Source organism: Phyllobates terribilis, unplaced genomic scaffold, assembly GCF_046119375.1.
Source record: "Phyllobates terribilis strain yellow unplaced genomic scaffold, ASM4611937v1 Scaffold_3__8_contigs__length_932513732, whole genome shotgun sequence".
Taxonomy (NCBI): domain Eukaryota; kingdom Metazoa; phylum Chordata; class Amphibia; order Anura; family Dendrobatidae; genus Phyllobates; species Phyllobates terribilis.
Genome location: NW_027362763.1, coordinates 323,840,824 through 323,853,518, shown reverse-complemented (window position 1 = coordinate 323,853,518; position 12,695 = coordinate 323,840,824). Strand labels below are relative to the sequence as shown.

Here is a 12,695-nt window from a genome sequence, read left to right as displayed (position 1 = left end):
GTCTCCACTCATCTAACTAAAATATTTAACCTCTCTCATCTGGTATATTTCTCTCCTCTTTCAAACATGCCAGCATACACCCCTAATTAAAAAACATCCTTTGACCAGAACTGTGTTGTTAACTATGGACCTGTCTCTAATCTCCCCTTTATATCTAAACTGCTGAAATATTTCGTCCACTCCCATCTAATCCGCTATCTCTCAAGTAACACTCTTCTTGACCCTTTACAATCCAGTTTCCACAGTTTTCACTCTATTGAAGCTGCCCTTACTAAAGCCTCTAATGATTTACTAACAGCTAAATCTAATGGTCACTACTCCCTGCTGATTCTCCTGGATCTCTCTGCAGCATTTGACACTGTGGATCACCAGCTCCTCCTCACTATGCTCCACTCTATCAGCTTCAAAGATACTGCTCTCTCTTGGTTCTCCTCCTACCTGTCTGACTGCTTCTTCACTGTATGCTTTTCTGGCTCCTTTTCTTCACCTCTTCCCTTTACAATCGGAGTTCCACAGAGTTCAGTTCTAGGTCTCCTCCTATTCTCCTTATATACTATCCCTATTGGACAAACCATCAATAGATTTGGTTTTCAATACCACTTATATGCTGATGACACCCAATTATACATATCATCTCCAGATATCACCCCTGCATTGCTACAAAATACCAGTGATTGTCTTTTTGTCATCTTGAACATCATTTCTTCCCTCTATCTAAAACTGAATCTGTCAAAAATGGAACTCCTTGTGTTTCCTCACTCTACTAACCTTCCCAAGCCCAATATTGCCATTTCCGAGAGTGGTTCTACCACTATTCCCATGAAGCATGCCCACTGTCTTGGGGTTATATTTGACACAGATCTTTCCTTCACTCCCCATATCCGATCATTATCTTGCTAAAATCACCTACACCTCAAAAACATCTCTAGAATTCAACATTTTCTTACCTTTGACCCTGCAAAAACTCTTACTATTGCTTTTATGCATTCTTGTCTGGACTACTGCAACTCTACTAATCGGTATCCCTCTTGTTAAACTCTCCCTTCTCCTATCCATCCAGCAGCCAGGATCATATTCCCCTCTAATCACTACAGAGATGCCTCTGCCCTGTGCTAGTCATTGCTCTGGTTGCCCATTCGCAACAGAGTGCAATATAAACTTTCCACTCTCAACCAGAAAGCACTCCACAGTTCTGTTCCACATTACATCTCCTCCCTCATCTCTCTATCACCTCACCTGTGCCCCCCATTCCGCTAATGACCTAAGATTAACATCCTCAATAATCCAACCGAACCTCCCACTCCCGTCTTAAAGACTTCTCGTGAGCGGAACCACTTCTCTCGAATCCACTACCAAGGACAATTCGATTAATTCCCAATACACACAGTTTTAAGATTGCCCTAAAACGCACTTCCTTAGACTGGCCTATTGCCTCACCGAACTTATGTAACTATTACATTTTTGCCCTTTCAAAATATTCTTTCAAATTTGGTCCTTCATAGCATCTGTTTACACACCCTCCATGCACTTAATAGCACTTTGTATCTGTACTTATACAGATATTGGCTGGTAACCAGCTCATGCAGCGTAATTTGAATACCCTATTATAGTGATGGCTGGAATATACAATGCAAGCACTTTTCACCATTTACCTATTGTGTCTCCCATATTTCCTCATAGATTGTAAGCTTGTGAGCAGAGTCCTCACTCCTCTTGGTATCTGTTGAATATTCTGTTTACTCTTTTATGTCTTTATTGTCTGTCAAGTACCCTCTGAAATATAAAGTGCTGCCAAATGTCTTGGCACTTTTGAAATAAAAATTATTATTATTATAGTAGGTTGTGACAGTGCTCCTCCATTGTTAGGACTGGCACAAGATTAGCAGTTACTTAGTAGGGGGCAAGGATACAAGTCTGAAGTCACTCTGCATTATCCTCACATCGTGCACATTGCGTGCTGTGAGGATTCCCCATGCTGGCTCCAGGAGCGGTGGGCTCATGACTGCAAGTATGTGATTTGCATATGTAAGGCCACGCGACAAATAGATGGGCGCAGCCTCGCTCAATACAACTGTATGAGCAAGGTCAGACACAGACTTGTTCGAATGTGGCTGAAAGTATGCAAATCGCATACTTGTGTTCACATGATCTCCCGCTCCCGTTGCCAGCGCTGAAGAATCCTCACAGTGCACGCAATATAAGGATTCACAAGTCTACAATCACATAGACATAGAGGGACTGCAGACTAGTAGCCTAAGGCAGGACAACCCCTTTAGTTATTAAATTCTCCAAATGTTTCATTTCAAATTCATAAATACAGATAATATATGGATTCCTCTAAGCTAAGAGAATTGTACCCACTCTATCCTCTAATCTGGAAAACAATACTTAATTCTGCTTTATCACACTTTTTTAGTGTGTTTGAACCCTTAAATTACAACATGAGTTTCAAGTGCTTTTATAGCATTAATTCTGATTGCTGAAGTCCTAGAGAAGCTTATAGGAAAATGGCATATCCAGAACATGCTACATTTTAGAAAAACTCTACTTATTCCAGGAACACCACATCTATGTCACAAATCAAGACAAATTGTAGGTAACACTTCCTATATTTCACTATACATTGTGAAGTAATATCTGACCACCAACCACAAATTTTTTGGCCTCATCAGGTGAAAGGTGCATGGATATATTTGACTTATGCTCCCATTCCAAACAGCAAGCATTCAATGCAATGTATGATACCAACTAATTGTAGATGGCTCCATGGCAACCCCAGAGAATGCACAACATTTTCATCACTATAAGGGCTCGTTCACACAATTGCATTTTCTGTCCAGGCGTAGTTCCTTTTTTTTTTTTCACGGAACGAATATGCATGTGAAAAAAATCGCAACATACATTATTCTCTTCCGCACAAGAATTACAAGTGAGAGAAAAATTGTCAGAGTTTTCTGGATGAAACTGATGATTTTTTTTACACTCATTTCAACCTGGCCTAATAGGAGATCAAGAAGAAGGTGGGGAAAAATGTGGACATTCGTTATCATTATCTCCAATTTATAAAATATAAATTTTTAAAAAGTATATATTTAAATGACCCTTGACTGCAGTTAAAATGCTGACACTTTGTATTCAGAGTTACACTAAGACGAAGAACACGTTTAAAAATAATAATGTCTATATAAATTATACAGTAGGTAAATAGATCATGTCAAGAAAATGAAGCAAAGCAGAAAAGTCACATGTTGAACAGGGGCTAAATATTTATTGGTACCGAATCCATCAATATACATTGCAGCCAACTATTAATGTAAACCCTAATAAATTAGGATCACTATTACAAAAACAATAGTCATACATGCTGTTAACTATTTGCATCCACTATAACACATATCACACAGCATATACAGTACATAATAACTGATTATATACTAGTTACATTCAGTTGCAGGAGATGACAGACCTTTAGCTGTTCTTATATTTGCCCCATCAGCACTCACCATTTCATTCTCCTCTCCTTCATTAAGCACTGCATGATTTTCTGCCATTTCTTCATGCACCAGTAACACAGTGTAAAGCTGAGCACGGGAATGTGGCAAGTCTTAATCCCTTCTGATCTGCAAACTTTTCACTGCAAAACTTTTGTCTCCTGAAAGTACAGCCTCCAGATTTGCCTACAGACTCTTATTGGATCTTGTTGTTATGTAGGAAATTTTTATATTGGACACAAATATTTCCTTCACATGATGTATTAGGATTTTATATAACACAGTGAATCTTATTTAAAGTATGTTCAAATTCTCTGCTTTCTCGTTTTAATATATATATATTAGGAATTTAGATTGTAGATTCAAGTGACAAGGAGCAATATGAGTATTGTCATTGGATACAATAGAAAAATAATGTGGGTGCTGTATAAGCAATAAAAAAGAAATACTGAGCAAAAACGTATCCAGGTAGCACATAAGATGATACTGAACTTTACTGTAGATCTATTGATGTGTAATATCTAGCAATGTTTTTCAAAAGCATTTTATTGAGAAAGTAATAGAAGATATGGTAGGGTGATAAAAGGGTGGGAATGGGCAAACTTTCAACTAGGGAAATGAGAATAATGAAGGAAGCAATGAAAGGGGGAAAGGGAAAGATCAGTGGAGCACTCCAACTTATTTTCAGCCTACAACCCTAACCTTCAGAACCGAAACATGCAACACTTGCAGGAGTCAGGTATCTAAGAGATTTTGTATGCCCAGGTAAAAGTACAGCAGGTTTTATATATTACTCAGCATTAAAACAAAAGCTTGCTTACATGGTGCACTATTAGTGCTTGTTCATATATACTGCAGCGGCAAATGCTCTGCCCAGATTTGCACTCTGAAAGTACAGAATGCAACAGTTAGATTGCAGTATCAGCAATGTGCATGAGATTTCAGTACATCCATCCACATGCTACAGAAAACATTGTTGGTCAGTACTTTGAACTAAAAAAACAAGCATATATATATATATATATATATATATATATATATATATATATATATATATATACTGTATATATACATATATAAATAAGGACTAAGCATAAATGAGTACATCACATTTGAAAAGTAAAATTTTAATCAATATTTCCCTAAGCACAAGAACAATTTCCAAACTTTTGACAAGACCGAGTTTCATAGAACATTTTTTAACCCATAATATGAAAGTAAAGTGAGTAATATAACTTTCATTACAGAAATGTCAGTTTAACTCAGATTAGATGATGCAAAAATGAACAAAATGCATATCAAAAATCACTATATCTAGTATTTTGTACGACCTTCATGGTTTTTAAAAACAGTACAAAGTCTTCTAGGCATGGAACGAACAAGTTGGCGACATAATGCAACATTTATCTTTTCCCATTCTTCAAGAACGACCTCTTTTAGAGTCTGGATACTGGATGGAGAATGATGTTCAACTTGTCTCTTCAGAATTTCCCATCAGTGTTCAATTGGGATCAGATCAGGAGACATATTTGACCAATGAAATCACTTTCACCCTGGTCTTTGTCAGAAATGCAACAGTGGCCTTAGATGCTTGTTTTTGATCATTGTCGTATTGGAAAAATTCACATCTACCAAGGACACGGCGTGCTAGCAGCATCGTCTCTTTCAATCTAGAGCAGTACAACTGTGAATTCATGATAACATCAATGAAATGTAGCTCCTGACACTAGGAACGCTCTTACAGCCTCACAGAAGGGTACTGAAAACACCGTGTTTCACAATAGGCACCATGAATTTTTCTTTGTGTGGCACCCCAGGGGTCCGGTTGCCACAGTTGCATTGCCTCCCTCACAAGGGGTGATGCCATGCCTGGAAGCAAAGAGGGGTCCCCTAATCAGGTTTACCAGCATACAATACTTTCCTTGCTCCAGACTAGAAAGGGGAGCTCCTCCCCTTTGAAACTGGAATCTGGAAGCGGGGTTTGTAAGAGTGAGTTGAGAGGAGTTGAAGACAAGTCAGCGATGAGGAAAGACCTGGGGAAGGGAGCTGTGAACAAGCTCACCCCAGAGAGAAGTGCAAAGGAACCGGACACCGGAGTCCGTGGCTGTAGGGCACTGAAGGCCCAGCAGCTAAATCCGGGGAGCAGGAGACTGCATGTCTCCTGGCCCCACAAAACGCCCGGTGGCTCAGCAGCATTATAGAGCACAGCACCGCCAAGTGGGAGCGACACTTGAAGAAAGCCCGAGCTGCCTGCCATATGGGTGAGGAAAAAGACATTAAACTCAGGGACGTGTGCCACAGCATAGCTTCAAGCAGCAGGGCCAAAGAGAATAGCACAGAGGGAAGTCCTACAACTCCACCTGGCGAGGTGAATCCCCAACTTGCTTCCAGGCCGCCCCGACCTCCACTACCAGCTACTACCTGTGCCCCGGTCTGCTCTGACAAGCGGCAAGTAAAAACAGAGGAAACCGCCATTAATTTGTTGTCTGGTCAGCCCTGCATTACTCCGCACCAACAACATCTACCTCCACAATTCTTCATATACTGCCCTATAGCCTAGCTCTGCCTGTGGATAGCTAAACCAACTCTGCTGCGTCACCATCAGCTCCAGTGGATCTGCACCGCAGCAGCGGGCTCACAAAGCCGCATACCACAGGTGGCATCACTAGCATTATCTCTAAAAACTTTATTCCCCTTTTGCCTTTTTCTTTAATTGACCACCCTGGGTCATGGACTGGGTCACTGCCACTGTGACATCCCCCAGCACCGACCGGCCCAGCTATCGAGTACCCCACGGCCCAGGGACAGCATCAGACTTGGCGTCACGAACAGGATTGTCATAGCCCGGTATAACCGGGTACTCTGTGCCATAGACTTTGCTGAACTGTATCATCACATCATTTGCCGTCAGCTGAGGGGAAGCAGGAGGCCCCGATCCGGAACCGCTGGGTAAGAGATCCCTCTCACATGGAGAGCAGCATACTGGTACGTCAGCAGAACTCCAGGACCAGGCTGAGGTTCAATAGGGGGGGAGGAAGATGCCCAACCCGGGAGAGGATCCAGCAGCGGGCGCAGCTGCCGCCATTGTAATGCCGTTATCCATGCCATATATACCAGGGGCGGCGTGGTTGCCCCAGTACTCAGGGGAGTCGCACACCCTGAGTGACTTTGAGGAGAGACTGCGCAGTTTCTTCCAAGTGTACCCTCTGTCTGAGGAGCAGAAAGTCAGCATCCTTACAGGCCTGCTAATCGGTGCAGCCCAGAGGGCGGTGAAGTCCTGGCCGGGCAGGGACAAAAGCACTGTTAAGGAAATACTGGCCCGGTTAAAGGATACCTTTGACACCCGCACAGCAGCAGAGATTAAAATGAAGTTCTACGGGTGCAAACAAAGGGTGCAGGACAGTGTACGAGACTATGCTGTAAACCTGCAGGAGGCGCTGCGGGCCATTAAACAGGTAGATGCTGACAGTGTGCGAGACGAGGACAGATTGCTAACCGAACAGTTTATGGAGGGGCTCATGTCTAACGCTCACCGGACACAGCGGCGCATTATGGCTCTGCAAAACTCTGATCTGGACTTTGTGTAATTTAAAGACCGGGCCATCCGGGTGCTGCGGGAATCAACCCCAAGTGGCACTGCAACCCTCCGGTGCCCAGCTATCACATACCACCAGGAGGTGGAGTTCCTTTCCCCGGCACCTGTGGAGGCTGATGCGCAGACCCTAGATAATGACCCATCTGCAGACCTACGCCTTCAGGTCCAGGAGCTGACCAAAAGTGTGGCTACACTAACCAAAACTGTGCAGGCCATGCAAGTGTCTCCAAAGGAAAGGATCCAGCTGGCTACCAGTCCAGATGACGTCCCGTGGCGACGGCAGAGAAGGATTCCACCGACCAGAGGGAGAAACAGCGATCTCTATGACCAGAACGGACAACCTAAGATGACCAGGCCCACAAGCTGGCGAGACAAGTACGTGGGAGGACGACCGGTCCTACCTGTCCTGCTTGATGGCATCCCGATGAACGCATTGCTGGACACTGGTTCCCAGGTGACAACAATGCCATATATTCTTTATAAAGGATATTGGACTGATTCAGACATTTCCAGCAGTCCAGATGAACATATAAACATCTTTGCCAGCAATGGTCAGCCCTGGCCTCAGGTGGGGTATAAAGAGGTGACCATAAAGGTTGGCCGAGTAGAATTGCTATCATAAGTAGTGTTGAGCCACCCCCGTAGTGATCGAGTTCGGTTCGTCGAACACCCGTATGTTCGCTGAACTGCTCGTCGAACTGTTCGTCGAACACCTTCGAACACCGTTGAAACCAATGGCAGGCAAACAAAAACACATAGAAACACATAGAAAACACATAGAAAACACTTCAAAGGTGTCCAAAAGCTGACAAACTGCTCAGAAGACACAACTAGCACATGGAAAAGTGACAAGTACATATAGTCATGCGAAAAGAAAAGAGGTGGAGGAGTAAAAGGAGGGGGAGACACAGATATAGGCATGTCATGCCCTTCTAAAATCAAGAAAGGCTGGAGTAAAAATCTAAAATCAGCCTACCAACACCCAGACGTCGCGATAAGAAAATTAAAAAAAGAAATATCTTTAGGTAGAATAGCGGTTCCATTCAGAACACTTTCCTTACAAGACGTAGTCGTATCCCCGTTGTGAGTTGTGCCAAAAACGGAACCCAATACATTCGGACTAATCCACCATTTGTCATATCCAAGGGGCAGGTCCATAAATGACAACATCGAAGTGGAACCAAGTACAGTAGTATATACTGTACATCCTTTGACAAGGCAATCAGGCGGATCAAGAAGTTGGGAAGGGTCACCCTAATGGCCAAAACAGATATTTATGCGGCGTTCCGGTTACTTACTACCTGTGCATCCGAATAGTGTCCACCTATTGGGCTGCTTCTGGGAAGGAGCATACTATATAGATCGCTATTTGCCCATGGGGTGCTCCAGATCCTGCTCACTATTTGAGGCGTTTAGTTGCTTCCTCGAATGTGTTGTAATGGATGTTTCTAAGGGGGCACATATTATCCATTACTTCGACAACTTCTTATGCCTGGGCCCAAAAGATTCGCCACAGTGTGAATACACGCGGTTGTCCACCTGTGAGAAGGAGAGAGCTGGAGGGAGAGCGGACACCACAGAGCCGAGGGGTTAGATGGAGAACGGAAGAAGGAAAGAGGGTGAGGGAGGTAAGGGAGTACATTGGAAGGCCGACCTGAGCTCCCCCACGTTCCTGCTGGGCGGGGAGCAGCCCTTGGAAGAAAAGCCGCTTCCGCATCCCTTTGAGGTTACGGGCGCAAGCGGCAAGAGGGACTACGCTGGAGTGCCAAGCTGACACAGCCAGTCCGTTCCTGCCCGTGCGACCTCCGTGTCGCCGGGTTTATGCCAGAGCCGCGGTGGACCCTGACGGCCAGCCCCCCTCTCCCAATACTGGTGCCTGTCCGCTGGTGGGTTGAGCCCCCCCGCGGTGGTGGGGGAGTAACATCTGCAGAAGAAAGACCATCTTCCAGCCAAACTAAGATGTCTACTTCTTTTCGTGGACAATGTGATACGATCCCTTTCTTACGGACACGCCCATCGCTACAAATTCCAGATGAGGCACAAAAACAGCAGGTGCTTCAACAGATATCAAGCGATACTTCAAGTGGGCTCTCCTCCACCTCAACTTCAACATCACAAATACTCCAGTCCTCAGAGGTGTCACCCCAATCGCACTTGCTTCCTCACAGCTCCCAAGTCTCCAGCTGCCCGTCTGAGTATGGGGTAACACAGATGGTTGAGTCTGCACAGCTGTTTACTCATACTATAGCCTGGGAAATGGAGGTCTGCTCCAGAGCTTCTGTTAATCCAGATGAGGAAATGATCTGCACTGATGCCCAGAATCTTTATGAGTCGGATCCAGGACCAGATGAAGAAGGTTCTGACCATAATGTAGACCCTCGTTCCCAAACTTTAACTCCTGTTGGTGGAGACAATGATGAAGACGATGATGAGACTCAAATACCTGATTGGAGCGACAACTTGACTTTTCGGTCAGGGCAGGAAAAGGTTGGCTCTGAGTACAACGGGTGTGAGAACACATAGGGTGATGATGACGAGGTTGGAGATCCCACTTACTGTCAACCCACAGTCAGCCAGTCAATGAGGTCAGCAGAGGAGGTGGAGGAGGATGTGACTAGCCCAGGGGATGGGGATGACTCGGTACCCGGGCCTTTGCCTGGCCTTGGGGATGTCACCGTGGTCGGCTCCCGGGCCCGTACCCTGGGGTCACTCTTTAAAAGGGTGGATAATTATTAATTTTATAAGAGTTCGTGATGCCACTATGGTATCTGGTGAGAAGCACCAGCACTGCAGAAGTCCACTGAGGCCGGTGATAAAGCAGCTCAATGGTATAGTTCCCCACAGGTGGAGCTAGGCCTCAGAAAAGCGTATGCAGGGGGAATGAAGGACAGACGAGACCCAGCTGGGTCAGAGCAAGAACAGGAACGGACACGGTAGTCTCTTCAGTACCTTTTACTGTTGGAAATTCAGGCACATCCCGCAGCACTGTAGGGTGAAGGGTGCATATCAGGATCCACCCCAATGAGCGGGTGTAGGGCCTCCTGTTTCTTGCCTCTGCGTAGTAAGTTTCTGACCTGCCTGGAGCTAGGCCTAACTTTGTCTCTGTCCTGCGCTGGCTGACCTTGTGGTAGGGCCTTGTCTTGAAGTTCACGCTCCCAGTATGCGGGGCCTAAGCGTCTCCTGGCTCTGTTACGTATCAGCACCTTAGCGATCCTGGGACTTGTAGTTCTCCAGGGATTCCGGTTATGCCTTACTGGGTCATAGAGATCCCGGTAAGCTCGGATCCGATGTCCGGTAATTGCTTCGGGGTGAGCTGGATAAGCTCATCTGCCCCCTATGTACTAACTCTCCACTCGCCTTCAGCCTACTCGGGCCCTCACTAGGCTATACACACTAACGGCAGCTTGCCGCGCTTCACCGATCTTATGGCGCCGGCACACCTTAAGCTCTAACTGGGCTCCCTGAATCTAACTAACAGGAGCCTCGTGCTCCACTGCTGAACTATTAACTGAGTTCTCTAGACTACACTAAGCTCCACTGCAGACTGACCTCTCTTAGGCTTCTCTACTGCAGGAACTCTTCAGAGGAACTGAACTGCCTAGCTCCACCTTCCCTATTTATATCCCTAACGGGCTCCCTCTGCTGGCCTGAGGTGGAAGGTGGAGATGTGTGAATGTTTATGGGGGCCTATTGTGGAGGATTCCATCAATGCACTCTTCTAGGATCTGTGATACCAAGTGTAGCTGGGCATCACAGATGCTATTGACGATGAGGTTAGGTTGCACCTTCCTGGACAGAGACGGAGTAGTGGAAGCACGTCAACAACTGCATCCTCAAACACAACTCTGCCTCTGACCACAAGTCGTAGTGGCTCTTCAGGTCGCATGCCTCTAAGCCTTGCATAGCCTGGGCATTTTTTCAGATCGATAAGGATGACCCAACTCGTGTTATCTGTAATATTTGTCACCAAAAGCTAAGTAGAGGCCAAAAAATCCATAGTTTGAGTACTTCATGCATGAACCGTCACATGGATATGAAGCATAAGTTGCAGTGGGAAGCTCACTGTGCTACAATGCGGCCTAGCGGGCCGGGCCAACCACCGTCTGCCCCATCATTCATGTTTTTGGACGCAGACCTGCCACCTCTTTACCCGCAACAGCCAGTGTGATTGGCAGGTCATCATTTCATTTGGAAGTGGAAACACCAGCTGGTGTTGAGTGTTCTCCGACATCAAGAGCACCACCTTTGGATCAAGGCAACCTAACTTTTCCGCCTGCATCTTCCTCACAGACCGGCAAGTTTGCCGGGGACACCCTACTCAACCCCATCTAAGCACAACAGCCAGCCCTCGGTCCCTCAAATGTCGACAAGTAAAAGACCATTTCCTCCTAGCCATGACAAAGCGAAGAGGTTGAATTTCACCATCTGCAAGCTGTTGGCTACAGAAATGCTGCCTTTCCACCTGGTGGACACAGAGGATTTTCAAGACCTTATGTCCGTCGCAGTGCCCCAGTACCAGATGCCCAGTCGGCACTACTTCTCAAAGAAAGGTGTGCCTGCGCTCCACCAGCATGTCGCACACAACATCACCGCTTTTTTGAGAAACTCTGTGTGTGACAGGGTGCATTTCACCAGAGACACTTCGGCGAATAGGCATGGACAGGGGCGTTACATGTCGCTGACTGGGCACTGGGTAACTATGGTGACAGCAGGACAAGGGGCTGCTGTCCAAGTCTTGCCGTCCCCACGAGTTGTACATCAATCCTCTTTATCTCGAAGTTCCTCCACTGCTTCTGCCTACTCAACCTCCTCTCGGTCCTCCACCTGCACCCAAAGCCTGTCTGGTAATGCCACCCGCTTTCTAACTGCGCAGAAGGAATCCTGCACACCTCCTTACTATGCAGGCATCAGGGCTCAACGGCATCAGGCTGTGTTTACTTTGAAATGTCTGGGAAATGTGAGTCACACAGCTGAGGAGTTGTGGTCAGCTCTGGAGACCCAGTTTCATGAATGGTTGGCTCCACTGGACCTGCAACCAGGGAAGGCCGTGTGCGACAATGCTGCAAACCTGGGTGAGGCCCTTCGCCAGGGCAATGTCACACACGTGCCTTGTATGGCTCACGTGTTGAACCTGGTTGTCCAGCAATTTTTAGCCCACTATCCCGGACTAGATGGCCTTCTGCAGAGGGCACGGTCGCTGTGTGCTCACTTCCGCCGTTCGCATCCCGCAGCTCAACGACTTACATCTCTACAGAAGTCGTTGGGCCTGCCAGTTCACCGGCTGAAATGCGATGTGCCAACATGGTGGAATTCAACTCTGCACATGTTACAGCGACTGTGGCAGCACCAACAAGCCCTGGTGCAATACGTTCTGACGTATAGCCTGGGCCAACGAGATCCAGAGGTGGGGCAAATCACGCTGCAGGAGTGGTCTCAGATAAGGGACCTATGAAGTTGACATGCCCCCTGGGCCGTGGGGTACCTGGAGCCGGGCCGGTAGACGCTGGGGGTTGTAGTCACTGTGGAGGTGACCCGGTCCGTGACCCAGGGCGGTCAATCCAAGGGTAATTTGTATATATTGGTTTTATAATGTCCGACTACGCCACCTG

The 12,695-nt window shown here is 46.3% G+C and overlaps 1 protein-coding gene across 4 annotated transcripts in view; it reads right to left on the bottom strand.

The window, feature by feature from the left end:
- LOC141259324 (probable cation-transporting ATPase 13A5) overlaps window positions 1-3,638 on the bottom strand; it is a 749,831-nt gene extending 746,193 nt beyond the window's left edge. For all 4 annotated transcript variants that reach the window (XM_073675084.1, XM_073675083.1, XM_073675085.1 and 1 more), the window contains exon 1: window positions 3,504-3,638. In XM_073675084.1, the coding sequence (XP_073531185.1) occupies window positions 3,504-3,551 (48 nt within the window). In that variant the 5' untranslated portion in view covers window positions 3,552-3,638. The remainder of the gene's footprint in view (window positions 1-3,503) is intronic.
- Between the last annotated feature and the right edge of the window lie 9,057 nt (window positions 3,639-12,695).